At 41.8% G+C, this 19,148-nt stretch overlaps 1 protein-coding gene across 1 annotated transcript in view; it reads right to left on the bottom strand.

Moving 5' to 3' along the window:
* dysc (whirlin protein dyschronic) overlaps positions 1–19,148 on the bottom strand; it is a 335,054-nt gene that overhangs the window by 244,307 nt on the left and 71,599 nt on the right. Inside the window, exon 2 of the mRNA XM_090369172.1 lies at positions 3,668–3,793. Within this exon, the coding sequence (XP_090225298.1) occupies positions 3,668–3,793 (126 nt within the window). The remainder of the gene's footprint in view (positions 1–3,667; positions 3,794–19,148) is intronic.

Consider the following 19,148-nt stretch of genomic DNA (forward strand, 5'->3'; position numbering starts at 1 on the left):
ATGGTGGTGACGGGCTCGAACCGCGGTCTAATCAAGAAGCGTGTGCTACGCACTGCTGCTCCTTCCCACCTGGCTACGGAGGCGCCTCCCGGTTGGGGGAGAACTGTGACAATACTAGTGTTATTCCCACAGACAGCCCTTCTAGCTATATATGTATAGCTAGAAGGCTATACAGGCGTGTGTTTGTGTGGGAATCCCTACCTATGTATGTGTACTTGTTTTGGACGGTCCACCAGACGTAAGTCCAACTACACCTTGAGAATTCTGTGGTGCAGAAGGATTAGCACCGCAGAATTAATTAAATAAAGATAATAAAAAAAGATTACTGTCTACAGGTCTGATTGTCTAGTTGTTGCGATGTTTCAAGTCGCTTCTGGCGCCTGTTCCTAGGTACGTGGAGCCGGCCCTTTCTGTACTATCTAGAGCATTCGAACAAAGAGCTGAGCTAGCAACCACTTATCTCGACATAAGCGCAGCCTTTGATGCCGTGTCGTTCCCGGCCTTGCTCCTCCTACTTAAGGAGAAATTTCACTTCGAGGTGATATGCTGTGCCTTTTGGAATCTCTTCTCTGTCACAGGGTACTTATTCTCCATCGGCAACAACACACCCTATCCTGCGACATTACTGCTGGAGTACCGCAGGGGGGTGTCCTATCCGGTGTCCTGTCCACAGCTATCATCGTGCCCATTATTGCCTCAACGAATGGTCTCCTATGCTATGCCGATGACCTCAAACTGCTGACTCAAATTAACCCTGGCGAAAACCTCTTTCAGCTCAGCAACAGGATCAATTCCCAACTTAAGGATCTAGAATTGTACCTGGCAAACTTCAATCTAAAATCAACCCACTGAAGTCTGCTCAGGTTATATTCTCCCTTAAATCCATGCCGACAGTACTCAACGTTTCACTCGCAGGGGTACGAATACCAAACGTACCCTCACACACAGACCTTGGCGTTCTCTTTGACCAAAAGATGTCTTTTGTCAACCAGATTGACAAAATCAGTACCAGATTTTCTCGTCTACGGTGGATCTCAAAGCAGCAGCTGCTACATGTCTGACGTCCTGTCACTGTCAAAAGGTTCATCACCTCCACCGTCTACCCCGCAATTCTGTATGGTGCAGAAATATGGGCCTCTGCTGCACCTAGAAACCTCAAGCGAGTGTACACCGCTGAATACTGGCTACTGAAATGGGCCAATAACAAGCTTTGGTTACTTCCTGCTACCACAACCACCATGATGGCACAAGCACTCGACATCCCGAGGTTGAAGTTCCTGATGGTGGAAAAGAGGCTGGTCTTCACAGCCAAACTCATCACGGGCCAGATATCATCTCCAAATATTTGGAACGCTTGCTCTTGGAGGATTCCACAGCCAAGCCTAAGGTCGGTACCAGCACTCGTGGCTCACCACAACAGGCTTGTACTCACTGACAGATGTCTTCCGAAGCAGATGCTCCCCGTACTCAACCGTGTGGACGCGGACATCGACAGCATAATAAGTGAGAAGAAGGACAGACACATCTTTATCAAAGCCCTTGAACCTTGATATTTATTTATTTGTATTTCTTATGTATTTATTTCTGTATTTGTGTCTAGCTCTGTGTTTTTATTGTATTTCTGTTGCATTTGTGATCGGTATTTTGTAGTCTTTTTGTATGTTCGCTGTATTTTGTAGCCACTTGTATTTGTATGCCATACTTATGTTATCTACATGTGAACCCCTGGCGCTCGTCGCCGTGATGGGATATTGTGCTGTAACTCTACTTCACAATAAAGATTTATTTATTTAGCATAGCGAACCAATAAGACGTCCATCGGACGAAGTGCTATTCCAATGGACGAAAACGATTCCTCACACTGCCCGGGCCTCCTAGCTATGTACGTGTATTCTTGTCATCAGGGGTGGCTCCCAGACTTTCTTCTCTCTCTCTCTCTCTCTCTCTCTCTCTCTCTCTCTCTCTCTCTCTCTCTCTCTCTCTCTCCACCTGTATAATCGGTGGGCAACAATCTCATACGGTCGGCCTGAAAATATAAATGTGTGTGAATGTAGTGTAATATCAGGCCACCAGGGAGCAGCCACCACATGGGCAAATGCTTCCTGGTGCACGTCCCTGGCACGAGGAGCCGGGCCTGGGTCTAGTATCCTTGTCGGTGCATCCATGCATTATATAATCTCGCACCCACCGAGGTAGTGCAATACCGGCGGGTACCAGCAATCCTGCTCCCAGGCTGTCCAGGCCTAGACGACAGCAAAAAAAAAAAAAAAAAAAGGAATGAGGAAAATAAAAGTAAATACATCAGAATCCAGCGCAAAAATACCAGTTGATGAAAGAAAGTGTACAGTATTATAAGTACGAACTTCATGCTGGAACAGGGACTCATAAACTATACTGGGGTCATGCCATAAAAACGAACAAGACGGTCCTGCACAACAAACCAGACATAACCCTCATCGACGAGAAAGAAATAGCTACCTACCTGATTAACACAGCGCTGCTCAACACCAACAACTTCCAGAAAGCCTAAGGGGAAAAATTTGGAAATACACAGACCAAAGCCAGAAAGTCAAAAATATGTTATATAGAAAAAGCAACCATCCTGATCATCATTCCGGATGACAACAATAATAATAATAATAATAATATCAACTACTGGCATGGCACCAAAGAACCTCCATAACACCTTAGGGGCAAATCGGCCCCCCAGAGAGCACCTACATGGAACTCCAGAAAGCAGCAATCCAGAACACCTGTAGCCTAGAAAATCATACACGCCTGCGACCGAGACTGAATAACTCGGCCACGTATGAAAAAGCCCATAAAAATTCTTTTTGTTGACGGAATTCGAACTCATGTGTGGGGAAAGACCGCGTTACTTCCCAGTGCTGACCAAGCTCTCCTGATTAAACTGTACGGCAAGAATTCTAAGTGTGTAACGTCTTTGATCAGATCATTCAAAATGGTCTTCGCGAGGTGTGGAGATATCTAAGCATGGACTTCAGAATTTTCAGTTGAAAATTGTATTGAATCCAATTTTTTTTAATACTTTCGATCGATCTATCGGTGAGATATGCAGCTGATATTAAAGATTAAATCACTTTTAACTTGAGGGAGATTCGCGCATTGATTTTTATCAACGTGCGAGGAGGAACATTCAAAAAAAAGGTTTATATTTTAATTTCTTAAAGTCTCGAGAAGAAAATATACGTCTTTAATAACTGGATGAAACTAGATGCCATCTTGATGAATGGCTATTCTAGCAGCTCTCTTAGGTCCAAGACAAACTGACAGATTTTTAAACGGGTTAATACTGAATAAGATTGATGTTCCGTGGAATAAAGTCCCTTTGGCCATTCGTGACATCTACGAACTTACCCATTATAATGCGTAGTTATTCAGAAGAAATGGAATAATCACATTTCTGTCTGTATGAAGTAGCAGGCACAGACTGTTGTAGAAAACGATAAAGGTTAATTCCTTCCTGAGCTGGAGCAATGGGACATTTAATAATCCTCACTATAATACCGAAACATCTTCAACCCTTGCAAGATCCCAAACTAAGAAAATTTACAGATTTGTGGTAGTCCTTAAATTAAATTTGAAGTTGGATGCATTATTTTTAAGAGAAACAGTTCTATCTGGCGGGCGAGTGAAGGAAACTCACCTGTAGTCCTGCGAGGTCAGCTGATGATGCCTGATCCACACCAGTGATGAAAATCCCCAACCCGTACTCAGCGCCACCTCTTATCATCAGTCCGAGACTCATTCCCTTGTCCACGATCAGCGTTACCTACAGAACGAAAGAAGAAATAAGTTTCTCCACTGGATAGTTCATTCATTCAAGTGGCAATGCATGCAATCCTGCAGTCTTATTTAGCAGTTTATAAAATTCACACCCTCAGGACGAGACCCTTACATCGAGGTTATTTTACACCTCGGTATAAGGGTCTTTTACACCTTTTAATGTTAACATGTAATTCAGGAAATAAACAAGCAATACCTCGAGAAACTTCTAAAAATGGAACGAAGGAGTTGCTGCTAAACATCCTTCGTGGGAAGCACAGTTGGTATACAATCACCGTTCTCCCAACGCAGGATAGAAAAGACATGAGTTCGAATCCCGATAATGGCGCTAGGAATTTTTACGGGCATTTTTCACAACGTGGCTGAGTTAGTCTGTCTTAGGCGAGGGAAGCAGTGCTTTCTCTCCTGGAAACTGGTTTTTTGGCCACCAAACAGCAAATCGACAACAGAACTCATGTGATTTACAAACATATTGTGCATGGCCCATATGGCCCTATGTCGCTGATGCGCCTAAACCCCGCAACAACGAAAAGAACAGAAATCGGAACTATGATGATCATCCGATACACTTTGTTATGAAGGGGATTTGAGCAAAGAATTAGGAAACAGAAAGGATGCCGTGGTGTAATCTCGTTGAACAGAAGTATATCGTTTTATTGATCCGCCTCGATGGAAGTCAGTGTGCAAAATAGACTATTGGAAAATGGTAGACCAACCGTATGATTAGCTTAAAAACGATTAGCTTAGATTTAAGAAGTTATCCATATTCTGCCAAGTGAAGACTGAAGTTAAAGTTTTGTGTTGTCAGGGGATGAATGAATGTAAAGATTGAAGTTATCTGCAAAACGTTATTTCTCAAAGTTGGAAGACAACAACGCAAACGACAAATCTTTTAGATATAGGATAAACAGAAGCGGAATTAAAGAAGATCCTTGTGGATCTTCTTTAATTCCGTAATCTTCTTCTTTAATTGAAGAAGATCCTTGTGGATCTTCTCCAATTTCTTCCGTATCCTGTGATACGGAAGAAATTGAAGGCTGAACTCCACTTTCTCTCAACTGATAAAAGATGACTCTGCTGAGCAGCTGTTTGGACAAATTCTTTACTAAAAGAAGAGAATGTTGAAGTGGACAGAATGAAATGAATGGAATATGGGAAAAAGTTAATCGGTCTGTTCACCTTTACGCATAAAGTTGGTAAACACTGCAAGAGGAAGGAGGGTGAATTTCTGAGGAAGAAACCATGACGGTGTCTGTTGCAGTCACAGCATGGGTTTGTCAAAGGGCGGTCTTGTCAAACCAATCTGATAGGTTACTATGATGCAGTGACCAAATGACTGGATGCAAAAAAATTATTTTGATATCATATACTTGGATTTCGGCAGGCTTTTTGTACTGTTGCACATAAAAGACTGTGTACGGACTGTAGCAATGTGGCATTTATTTATTTATTTAATTCTGTACAGACTTCTCATTCACAGGGCACACAGACCCTAAATATTGGTGAGTAAGCATTAAGGACGGGTCACGGCTATGGACAAAGGGATGATAGTTGTCAATGGCACTGCTCTGCGTGAACTAATGTTATTAGTGGAGCTTGTCCCCCAAGACTCCGGTGCTGGTTCCATTGTTGTTTTCAGTATTTATTAATGATATTGAATGAAGGAATATCACGCAGAAAGTCAAAGTTTGCAGATGATACAGAGGCTGACAGGTTGGTTAACGACAGTTATCAGGGTGAACTATTGCGAGAAGATCTAGGAAATTGAGCCGATGGGCCGAGAAATGGCAGCTGAAGTTTAACATTGACAAATGCAAGGTACTGCACATGGGTAACAGTAACCCCACAGAGAGAAACTTACAAACGTGTGGTACTACACTTATGATGGTAGAAAATAAAAAAGACCTGGAGATAATTATGCAGTCAGACATGAAATTCTCTGAGCAGTGCAAACATGCTGCCAGAACAGCTCAAGGAATCTTCTGAATGATATACAGAAACTTTGCTATCAGGGACGAGGAGGTGATTATCCCATTGTATGAGGCCATAGTTAGACCACATCTTGAGTATTGTGTACAGGTCTGGAGACCTCAGTTTTGGAAGAATGTAGAATTGCTTGAGCGAGTACAGCGAAGGGCCAGAAGATTGGTGAGTGGAACGAAGGGTCTTCTTACCAAGAGAGCCTTAAGTTCTGAAAATTGTAGCATCCGGAGACTAGGCACCTGAGGGGAGATCTGATTGAAGTGTTTAAAGCCTTGATTAGATTGAGTAAGCTGAATGTGAATGGCATTCTTCCTCTTGCTGAGACTTCTCAATGAGAGGATATAAATTCAAATTGAGGAAGGATGGTTGCAGGATGAAGCCCCCCGCTGGCTGAAGGCAAACTTCCACTGTGCGGAACTTTGCCTTCCTCCACCGAGTGGTTGATTGCTGGAACAGGCTTCCATCTGTAGTTATAGAAGTGAATGGTGTGAGTAAATTCAAAGAAGAACTAGACAAATTCTTGGAGGGTAAGGATGGGTGAAGAGTCCAATTTTTTTTTTTTTTTTTTTTGGCTTATGCTATATAAGCTTGCTCTTTGCATAATTTACCATTACTATTATGAACGCAAGCATGGTGCTTCATTTTCGGGCACTGAGGTACCCGAAAATGAATTACTTGCAGTTTTCGGCGAAAGCCTTAAGTACCATATTAGTGGATTTCACGATAAAGAAATGCTGAGATCGGGTTGTTTTCCAAACTGCAATAACTTGAAAAGCTGAACGATAAAAGCAGTTTCGGAAAAAGCTGTTGGGGAGAATGGTTAGAACAGACTGGTACACTCTTTAAAAGGTTTTAAGAAGAGCACCAGAAAGGGTGGAGGGCGGTGCGAAGCAGAATCTGCGAAAATAGAAATAATAAATTGAGTATTTTTGTTAGGGACAAATGAACAACTGCGATAAATTATTCTTACCATTTAAAATATGTATTATTATTATTATTATTTTTTAAATTTGCTCTTATAGACGATGGTCTAGCGCTTTTTAACTCTTGAATTCGTGGTAAAAGTATTGATGATGTAGTTTGTTTGACAAATTAAGTAACATTTCGGGATTCTATTCTATGGTTACGCAATTTAAAAATAAATCTAACACCGATGGAGATAACAAACAAACCCATGCTGTGGCTGCAATACAATTGCATTCCTGTCTAGATGGTACTGGATTACTTCTTTAACCAGTGACTCCATTATTTTCCATGGAACAGACGTTAAGGTAACAGGTCTATAATTACTCATGTTACCCTTTGATCCCCCTTTGTGAATTGAGGATACATTCGCACATCTCCAGTCCATAGGGACCTCCATTGAATCCCAGGATGCCCTCATAATAATGGCTGAAGGTTTGCTTATCTGTTTTTCTGACTTCCTTAATATAATTGGATAGTTTCCATCAGCTCCACGTCCCTTTTTTTTTTTTTATGTTTAATATTTAACAATTTCTCTTCCACTTTTCTCTCAGTTATCACAAAATCATTTAGCTTCTAGTTACAAGCTGCTAACCCGTCAGATAGGGGATATTATCTCACTTCCCAAAGCAAGTAATAGAAACCATCAGAGCGGGCAACGTCCCCTTAGGATGTAGTTCACTATCCTGGACTCCCTGAAAGGAATGTTCCCGTTTGACACGATTCAACATTTCAACACCTTCTCCATAGATCCCAATAAGTTTGGAGAAAATTTAGAAGATGCAGAAGCCAAATTATGGATGAAATCTGGACCAAATCACCAGAACTGCTATAAAATGTGAGCTTTATTTACATGAAATTGAAATAATTTAATGCAAAAATATATTGTGAAAGCAAAGCAAATTGTAATGACAATTACAGAAATGAAATGAAACGTTGTATATATAATTACAACGTCAATTTTATTTTAAAGTTAATCTATGATTGCTATTTGGTAATTATAATTTTTAATTAATGTCATTTTAAATATCGAAAAATTGTACGCGTTTCGGAGCTTGTTGGCTCACTCATCGGTGGGTATGGCTGCATTATCAGGGTACCTGCCCGCCCACCAATGATTGGCCAACAAGCTCCGAAACGCGTCTGGGTGGTGGCGCCCACTGAGGATGAATAACAGTAGTCTCCTCTGCTAGAGAAGCGTTATTTATTCGAAGTAGTGCAATACCTGGCATCTCGTTGTGAAGGTAGCCACAATATGAGATAAAATCTAAACGATGCCGTTACACTATTTATGTAGTTAAACTTACGGGTAAATTATGCTGCATTTACACCGATATTATATAGTTTTACCTACCGTTAATATACGAAAGAACTCTTTGCTGTTTTTCTTTGCATCCTTTGTCAAAGATTTCTCGTAATCTGCCTTCGCCTGCCTAACTTCCTTTGTGACTTGATTACAGACTAGCTTATATTTGCCATAGGCTTCTCTGTCGCCTGATAATTTATATGTATTCCATGCATTTTTCTTCTGTACCACGTGATAAACTCGATAGTTCATCTGAGCTCCATTTAGGCCTAAACCTTGAACAGTATTTCTTCGCTGTTGTGAAAAGTTTAGTAGCTTCTACGATTACATTTCTGAATACATCCCATTTAGGATTTGCTGTTGGTAACATCATCAGTTCGGCCCACTGAATATAATTTAAAAACTGTCTTAGGCCACTGTAGTCATCCTCACAGAAGAAAAGCCTTTTCCTTTGCCCTTTACCCTTGACAGCAGTTGTCTTTAAGGAAATCACTCATCGGTACACTCTGTCACTGAGTGGGCCTCTTACCTGCAGATTGCTAATGCTTGAATAATCACTGCTGATAATGAGATCAATTCTCTCTTGTCCTCTCCAACCATTTACAGATCTAATCCAATAAATCCGTAGAGGTCTTGATAGTCTGTGAGTGACCAATCCTCAAATTCCATTCAATATATTCCTTTGTAAATTCGTAATTTTTGATCTTAACGATCTCTAATCTTTAATCATATGGTTCTCTAAGTACTTATGGTTTTTTTTTTTTTTCATCCTTATCCTGACGTTGTTGTGTTACCTTTGTGAATCACAAAGGTCACACAACAACAACAACAACAACAATATATATATATATATAAATACATTTTCTGTGTATACTCCCTGACGCCTACCCAATCAGAGCAATTGACAAGATAGAGAGAATAGAAGAAACAGCACCGTATTTAACAGTCACTGGCTTGAATTGCGGTCATTCATAGCACGTGGAATTCACGCTCATGCACGAGCATTCGGCGCCTCTGTAGCCAGGTGGGAAGGAGCAGCAGTGCGTAACACACGCTTCTTGATTAGACCGGGGTTCGAGCCCGTCACCACCAAATACGGAGGATGTGGAAAGGTCAGGGAATGACCACCGTATATCCCGGGCCAATATGGCCTTAGTTGCTAATGCTCCTAAAAAAACCAAAATAACAACAACAACAACGAGCATTCGGTCATCAGCTGGCATAATTTTGCACTCCCCGGATGTGTCTGCCCTTCCACGCTGCCATCGGATAATTGCGATAATCCAGCAGTTATTAATCCCTTCAGATCACTTCCATCTGTTAGCGACACTCTGGACGATTGCTTCGCTAATTTGTTGGGTGAACGCTGTTGTAATGCGTCCATCTTTATGTTCGTTTTCCAGTCCAAATATTTGTAATTGCAGTCCTTCCGATAAGTGGTCTTATAACTAATCAGTGGTGCTGAATCCAATGGCTTCCATTTCGGCTTAAGTCGACCTCGAAATCCCCTGTTGGTTTTCTCATTTGCAGTAATCCTGGCTAAGCAGAGGGCGGTTTAAACTCCAAATTTCCCTCAATCTCCTCACGAAATGCAAACAAGGTCGCGCCGAACCAGCGAGATACCGAGAAATTTCGCGGTGTCTCCCCTCATTTGGAGGAACCCCGAGAGGTCTAATTTAGAGCTATTTAGATCAAATAAAATTAAGATAACTAAATATTAATTAAAATTATTAATAAATAAATAAATAACTTTATTATTTTGCTGTTTACAACTTAAAATTGTGTTGCTCTGCAAGGAAATTTCGAAACAACTGAAGTACCTCAACCTGAATGCCCAATGGTGTAGAGATTATAACGATTGAAGGTGGATTATAATTCACCTTCAAATTTGCGCCTTAAATAATTAATTAACGCGCAGTAGTTTGCAAATACGTTAATAAACATGACCTTACAATATTTAGTTGTAAAATTGTTTGGAGAATGCGTGTGGATAAATCGATCTGTTTCTATTATTATAGAAACAGATTTTCTATATTTCCACATTCTATTATTATATTAACTAACGCTGTTAAAATTAATCTGATGATATAAATACAGAAATAAAGTGCCAAATTTTATCTTCCTGTAGATTCAAACTCAAGTAGTAGTAGAAGAAGTAGTTGTGGCAAATGAATGATGCAATAAAGCTTACATAGCACCAGCCAAAAAATAAATAAAATAAAAAATCACCCATCTGTACCCTCCAAAAATTTGTCTAGTTCTTCCTGGAATTTATTCAACCCATCCACAGCAACTGACGGAAGCCTGTTCAAACAATCAACCACCCGCTGCTGAAGGCAAACAATCTATCCTACGACCATCCTTCCTCAACTTGAATTTATGAGGAAATCAAGCGGAAGAATCCCATCAGCATTGAGCTTGCTCAATCCATTCAAGGTTTTCAACACCTCAATCATATCGCCCCGCAGGTGGCTAGTCTCAGGACACTGCAACTTGCAGAACTGAAGCCTTTCTAGGCAAGAGCACCTTTTTGTTCCCTTCACCAATCTGGTTGCCCTTCTATGCACCAGTCCAGCATATCGCTATCCTTCCTAAAGGCAGGGATAAGGAGGTGATTATCCTTAAAAAAGGATATTCACCTCCTTATCCCTGCTAGCAAAGTTTCTGATTATCATTAACAAAACCCCTTGAGCTGTCCTGGCGCATGTCTGCACTCTTCAGAGAATTTCATGTCTGGATGCATAATTGCCACCAGGTCTTTTTCAGTCTTCACTACCCTGAGTGTAGTACCACACAGCTGATAAAGTTACTAAGTTAAGCAAGTGTCTGGGATTTCAATCCCTGCTGTGGGTCATCACGGAACAAATGAATAATAAATTCATTTTATTACTTATTTGTTTGATGAATCTGAGGTACTGATTAAGCGGTATTATGATTCGATCCTATTGCCTTCACCATGTCCGTCCTCATGTAACGGAGGGACTTCCAGTGGACCTATTTTTATAAAATTTTGTACTTGGCTTATTGAAAACATTTTTCGAACCCAACCAAATTTCATTAAAATCGGAGGATTAGAAATGCAGCAGTGATTATTCCTTTTTTCCATCCAAACTCTATGTAAAAAGGAAATCGATGGATTTAAGGTAGTTTTAATGCAGCGATGGAAACCTTTTGTATCCCATTAAGGTGATCTTTGTAAAAAAAAGGGTGACAGCCCTGGTCACACAGCCGTGATGGGACACTGGCATCCGTGCAGATCATTTATTTAAACCGAATTTACAAAAGCAGACGACACTTTTGTTTCGTGTCCTCCTCTTCAACGAGCCAATACGTTATGGGAAATTTTTCATCATTTAATAATTATGATAATTAATGCTGCATATTTATTGATTAAATTTCATAATATATTTAGCATTACTGGAAATATGGAACAAACACGAACTACCCATCCACAACAGACATCGGGGGAGTGGTCCTTGGGGATTGTCGTCTGAGCTTTCGTTGTGACAAGTGGCAGTTGAGAAAGCGGCCGTGCACCGAACTGTAGTTGGTGGATTCCACGCGTCTCGTTTTATTTCATTGCCTTCTGCAGTTCGTGTAATTAGCGAATGTCGCTTGCGGCAGCTGATCGAATGTTCACTCTTCAGATAACATTCGGTGTTGGTGACCCGAGTGAGGGCACTCCAAGAACCAGGGGAGCGCCTCGTTAATTTCTTTCCTTCAAACACTCCTGTAACTGTTGTGGGACTCTTTCGATCTCATTGTGTATTCTTCGTCCCAAGGATATTCTCGTTCCAGGAAAGAGTTGTTTTCGTGGTCTCACCATGGCAACCGAAGGCTGACGAATCGTCTTCACGCGCGAGACAAAGCCTTCGTCAATCTGGCAGTATCCCGGAACACCGCCCGCATGCATACGTGGGGACGAGTTCTCGAGGGCAGCTTCTAATTTGGCCACGGTAACACAAAAAAACTACCTCCTGGGTTTTTGTAGTCCGAGTTGGCAAACAGCAGATGGTTGATGTAATTCCCGGATGGATTCGTGACATGTTTTTTGAGAAACTCGTTGGTCGTTGCACTTACAAGAATTTTCTGACTGTTTGTTGATTTGTCCATGAATAATCGAAGTCGGACCTGAACTCAGAACCATCGTAGGCGGCCAATAGAATATACGTTGAATGTTTGTTACCAATCTGCATTTTGCTTGTCGATTAATGAGAAAACAAACTCACTTTTATGTGGATTTTTGCGGGGGAGGGAGGACCTATAGCCATGAAATCGTAACTGGACTTCAGAATTCCCAAGGACAATAAAAGAACATAGGTTGAAAATTTGGCTTCGATCTGCAGTAATACGCGAAAAATTGTTTCATTAGAAATGAATAAATTTCAGTGGTCGGAAGAGGGGGGCAGGGGAGGCTGTGACGATCTTAAAAGCTTTCCGGGGAACAACGAAATGCTGAAAATGCGATATTAATTGAAATTTTTTGATATTAAGCAATGTCTAAACATCGAATATTTCTATTAAAGGTTCGTTAATTTACGCAAATGCTTTACATTTCAGGCGCAACAATCTATTTTTTTCTAAAAATTAATCGAATTTTTTTTCTTTTTCTGCGATTAATAGAAGCGATCCCCTTATCAATTAATCGCTAAAGTTATAACTTTACGGAACACTTCATAAAGCTCGTTTTATATTCTCTGAATTTATCCATTCAGTTTGATTACAACTGTAACATTTATTACTCTTCTCCCATATACTTTTCCCTCTGTTACGAGTACGCATCTGTTCGCAAGCGACACCACGTTCACGAGTCTTGCGTAATAATAGAAGCGATTATAAAATTCCGTTTTTGCGATTATAAAAGTTGAAATCGGTTCCATTATAAGACCAGAAAGAAAGATGGAAAGAAAGAAAGAAAACATTTCTGCGCGCAGTACGATGAAGAATTTAAAACAGTAATTTGAGAGGGGAAACGTCTCATCGTGGAAGGGTTGTTTGTGTATGAAGTGGATGGTCCATTACGATTGTTCTTCCAGGAATAGTTTGCTTCTTATTTCTTTCTTTCTTCTTGAAGAACCTACCTCCCTCCCTCCCTGCCCCCCTAACGCAGACGCTGGCGTGCACAAGAAGTACATTCATTAGGAAACGCAAAGAAAACTTCTGTTGCATTCACCGCTCACTGTGACGTATTGCTGACGTCAAACGGTGACGTGTTTGACGTTGAAATGGGAAGAGAAACTCTCCCACGAGTGCCTTCTTCGTTCTCTGATGGAAGAGAGGAGGAACATCGAACTGGCAGCCAATCTGCAACAGCGTAATGAGCAGTCGGAACAAAGTGGAACACACCGAAGCACCCGACCGCCAGTCGCGAGACGAAAAAGGCCAATTAAAGCGGGGAAGACCCCCCGCACTCCGGAAGGGAAGGAAAATGTCGAAGTTTGACTTCCGTGAATGCACCTCTGTTGGCACTCTAATGAGCCGGAAGGAAGGGGGGAAGGAGGAGGAAGAGGGTTTTCCGCAGGAGAGGTATGAATGGACGGGCGAAACTACGAGGCCCTAATGAAAAGAGAAAGGCGATGTTTCCGGGGTGGTCTGGAGGTGGGCTTCGCAAAAGATCTTTTTATTTTGATGCACTGGCGAACTCGGTCGGGGAATAATCAGAATTCATTCTTAAGACCGTTAGTGTATTCATCATTGATGCACTCCTAGGTATCTTCAATGGAATCCTCACAACGCAAAGTTTCCCAACAGCCTGGAATCAATATATTGTCCGACCAATCCCCAAAACACAAGGAGCGACATCAATTTCACAATTCAGGCCAATAATGAAAGCCTCATGTCTCCTCAGAGTCATGGAAAAGTGCCTTCTTCCCATCCTAACCAACCAGGTTCTGCCATGTGAATCACCATTCATTCACTATGTCTTGAAACGCAGGTCCACCATTACAAACCTATTGCAAACCACCAACACCATTCTGGGGGCTCTACAAGATAGGGCTGAGATGGCAATTGTTTATCTGGATATCCAGTCTGCATTCGACAGCATAGACATCCAGCCCCTCCTGCAATTTTGTGAGGATGGATACCACATAAAAGGCAATATACTGGAATTCTTGAAGTCGCTACTTACGACCAGGGTCCTTCACTTGACTGTGAATAAAAAATCTTTCACAAGGAAAGTTTGTGTAGGTGTACCCCAGGGCACAGTTCTCTCTTAAGATAAATCCAAAAAAATCTGCACAAATGGTATTTTCCCTCAAATCAAACCCAACGGAACTAAACCTGGAAATCCGCGGAACCCCCATCACCCCAGTCATCAAACACAAAGATCTCGGCGCTATATTCGACCCTAAACTCAGTTTCAAACACCATGTTGCAGACAATCACAACAAGGTCTGCAGAGAAAGATGGCTTGCCAAACAACACCTCCTTCATGTCACAGAGTCTGGTACACGCTCCAATACGTATACCGGTTTCTGCAGCCAGCCATCACCTACGGGTCAGAAATCTGGGCGTCGGCAACGAAAACCAGGCTGAAAACCATTGCATCTGATGAGTATTGACTTCTTCGGTGGGTCCTCTTCAAGCATAAACTGCCACCACTCACACATACTTCAGATATCACTGAACTTCTAAATTAGAGAGAAGTCTGCAAACGGATATTCCCCCTCCGCTTTCTCGTGTCAATTAAAATGATAGCGGGTGAAGTCAATACGCCAAATTTTTGGCAGATGTGCAATTGGAGGATCCCCCCGAAACCCTTAAGAGCCCTCCCTTCTCTGCAGTATGTGGTGTGGAGGCTCAGAATAGGAGATAGATTCCTGCCCATGGAGATGCTCCACAATGTCCAGGAGTTGGATGTGGACTACAAAAAGTTCATAGAGGACAAACCGTACAGAAGACGCATCATCAGGGACCAGCTTTCGTCTTCAACCGAGTGACTGTCATCGTCCTTTCATGTGTCTTCATTTCACACGTTAATATTAATTTTATATGTAAAATATGTAATTATACGTTTTATGTCTTAATATATGTTTTAAGTAATTTTTCCTGTATAAGTTATTAAATGTTAAACCCCTAGCATTGTCTCTGTTGTGGGTATTGTTGCATCAGGCAATCATGTAACCAATCACTGCCTGCAATAAAGATATTTAATTAATGACAACAATAATGAGATGCTTTGGAGCTGGAGTACCAAATGATGCAACGAAGTGGACTTTTTCTGCATCCGCGGAAAAAAATCGAAAAATTATAATAAAAGAAAATTGTAAAATAAATTATAACGAAACACGCGAGTTCTGTATTGTAATAATCTTCTTCTTCTTCGCTTTTTCTCCGCGTGTGTATCAATCACTTCATCTATTAATCTTTCCGATAACTCATCCGGGCCCTCAGCTTATTTTCGTGCAATCTCGCAAAGGCGTATTATAATAAAAATGCATATAATGGATGAAGTCCAACACCATTGGGACCCATCACCACCACCACCCCCTGGCTGCCCACACCAGGAAGAAATAAAAATAAGTACGTAAAAATAATATAAATGGCAAAATGTAATAAAAATAATTAAATAAATAAAGACAGAAATAATAAAGAACAAAAATAATAATAAATAAAAAAATTAAAAAAAAAAAAAAAATTCTCAGACTCCTCGCAAAGAGAGACTAATCTCGCATCAGCCAACTCTGATTCAGCGAAAAAAAAAAAAAAAAAAAAAAACCCAACCCCACAAATCCCAATGCATAATTCCGCATCAATAAACCCTCTGATGCCAGAAAAAAAAAAAGAGGATCTGTGGGGATAGTTAGAAAAGAAAGGTATAAAAAAAATGTAAAATGTAAAAAAAAGAATATCCATTGATCACAATGCTCTGTCTTCTACCCTGCAGTCACCTTGTAATCCTTCTTTGAATCTTTCCAGTAATCCCAGCATTTGCAGCTTAGTTAGTTAGTTATTTGGAGCATTAGCAACTAAGGCCATATTGCTCCGGGATATGCGGTGGTCATTCCCTGACCTTTCTACATCCTCCGTATTTGGTGGTGACGGGCTCGAACCCCGGTTTATTCAAGAAGCGTGTGCTGTGCACTGCTGCTCCTTTCCACCTGGCTACGGAGGCGCCTTGCAGCTTAGTAACTCCTCATGAGGGAGTCATTGCCTCTAAGTGGCTCCCTGCCACTGAACTCAGGCTAACCGGTCAGTAGTTACCAACTTCACTCTTAGAAGGTTGTGATAAATGAACTGGGTTCATGTAAGAAGTGGGGTTCCCCAAGGATCAGTATTAGTGCCACTTTTGTTGTTTTTAATTTTCATAAATGACATTGATGAAGGGATTGAGGGCGTGATGTCTAAATTTGCAGATGATGTTAAAATTGGTAGAGTGGTTAATGATCACTGTCAAGCTGAGCTTCTTCAGAGAGACCTAGATAGATTTCAGGAATGGTCAGAAAAATGGCAGCTATGCTTTAATCTAACAAAGTGTAAGGTATTACACCTGGGAAACAGTAATCACAAAATAATTTATTCACTTGGTGGAGTTCAATTAAACCCAGTACTGGAGGAAAGGGAGTTGGGTGTTACGATACGGTCAGACATGAAATTCTCCGAGCATTGTAAACAGGTTGCAAGGAAGGCCCATGGTGTCCTATCGATGATCTATCGAACTTTTGCAAGTAGAAATAGGGACGTGATAATCCCATTATATAAGGTTTATGTTAGACCACACTTGGAATACTGTGTTCAAGTATGGAGACCGCACCTAAAGAAAGAAACACATCGAGCTTCTTGAAAGGGTGCAAAGAAGGGTAACTTGCCTGGTGAGATCGGTAAAAGGGCTTCCTTATGAAAAAAGACTTCGAATATGTGGGTTGCAGAGTTTGGAAACTAGACATCTTAGAGGAGATTTGATTGAGGTGTTTAAGGCTCTGAGAGGCATCAGGAAAATGAATGAGGACGAAATTTTCAAGATTATAAATGATGCTAGAACTAGGGGACATAAATTCAAGTTACAGGGGGGGAAATGTTTAGATTGGACTGCAGGAAGTTTTATTTTAGCCAGGGAGTTATAAATTACTGGAATAAGTTGCCTTCATGGGTGGTAGAGGCTGACAGTTTGGGGAAATTCAAAGGTCATCTGGATAGTACCTTCGGGTGATGGAAACGCATAGGATGATAGGTTTAATTTACTTTTATTTCATGCGGCCATTACTAATATTAATCGCCTTTAAGTATTGGCGATACGTTGGCACTCCTACATCGAAAAGAAATCCCCAGAGTCCAAAGTTGTCCTCGTAATTAACCTCAGTGGTTCAGTACTGTCTCTGGCTGTTTCCCTTAAAATTTTCGGATGTCATCAGCTCCAGAAGCCCTAACTGTCTTTAACCTGGAACATTTTTCTATTAAACAACCATTTGTAATTGAGCGTCACTAATTTTGTGTTTGAGCCACACTCGCCAAGCCTTTGCTCACCATGGAGGACTTTCGTCAGTAAGGACCGACGCCAAGTACGTGTTCACTTCATCAGCTCAATTATCTCGGGCTTTCTTGCGCTCAATACACAAGAGACTGATCCGATTCGTTTTCTTCTTCTTAAGGGTCTCTTTCACAGCGTGGCTGATTTAGTCGGCCTTATGCGAGGTAGCGTGGTTTTTCTCCCGGGAACTCGTGTTTTTCGTTCGACAAACAGAAAATCGACCTCCACGCAATTTACAGACAGTACGTGCATAGCAGTATAGTCTTAGTCACTGATGCTCCTAAAAGCCTTCCACAAGAACAACGATGATTCCAATGTATTCGCCCTCCCTCTGCAATCAGCCCAATTAAGATGCAGTATAGCGTCTGAAACTGTCCTACTCCCCTGCTTCAACATCTTCCAACTAACGACTGTGTGATCTCTACCTGTTAATGATTCGTGTACTTTAAGCTCTATGATGTCATCTGGTTCGTCAGTAATGACGAGGTCAAGGATATTCTCATCCCGGCTATTTTTTCTATGTTGCTACAAATACACCGAGTGGAAAAAATCATGGGATACCTACCTAGTAACGTGTAGGCCCACCTTTCGTCCGGATAAAGACAATCACACGACGACGCATTGAGTCCACTAGTTCACGAAAGCGTTCCACAGGAATTTCCATCCACGCTTGCTGCACCGCTGTCCATAATTCCGTCGCATTCCCGCGTGGAGGATCCAAATTTCGAAAGGGGTCTTTCCACAGCATTCCCAAAGGTGCTCCATGTCTGGGGAACGGGGAGGCCATTCCATGGTGGTAAAATCTGCGGAATGCTCTTTGAACCACGTTCTTTCACTGCGGCTCTGTGGGGAGGCACATTGTCCTTCTGGAAGAGTCCATTGCCCTGTGGTTAAACAATGACCATGAAGGGATGGAGATGGGCTGCAAGGATGGACACGTAACCTGGACCGTTGAGAGATGCGTCTAGACGTACCACAGGTCCCAACTTGTGCCACTTGAACACGCCCCAGACCATTACCGACTGTCTACCTGCCTGAACAGTTCCTTTGACATGACGGATGCATAGCTTCGTGTGGTTTCCTCCAGATCCTGTCTGCTTGAAAAATAACTGGAAACGGGCGTCATCGACCAGAAGACCCGTCTGCAATCGTCCAAGGTCCAGTGCCGATTTTCTTTTGCCCAGTTGAGGCGTAGAGTCCTGTGTCCTGGTGCTAGCAATGGGACTCTGATGAGACCTGTAACCTACTGCGGCTAATGATCGCCTGTTGGTGTTGGAGACTTTTGGTACCTCCCTCGGAGAAGACGGTGGTGATTTCTGGCGCTGTCGCTCTCTGGTTGGCTGAAACAATGAGAGACAGATATCGACAGCGGCGCCTCCGTAGCCAGGTAGGCAGGAGCAGATGTGCGTAGCACACGCTTCTTGATTAGACGGGGTTCAAGCCCGTGACCACCAAATACGGAGGATGCGGAAAGGTCAGGGAATGACCAACGCATATCCCGGAGAAATATGGCCTCAGTTGCTAATGCTCCTAAAAACCAAATAAACACACAACAACGTCGACCGCTGCGTTCATCCACTACCTTTCTCCGCCAACAGCGTTGTCCACGATGCGATGTTT

The sequence above is a fragment of the Mastigoproctus giganteus genome, chromosome 3, assembly GCF_048544385.1.
Source record: "Mastigoproctus giganteus isolate SK-2022 chromosome 3, ASM4854438v1, whole genome shotgun sequence".
Lineage (NCBI taxonomy): Eukaryota > Metazoa > Arthropoda > Arachnida > Uropygi > Thelyphonidae > Mastigoproctus > Mastigoproctus giganteus.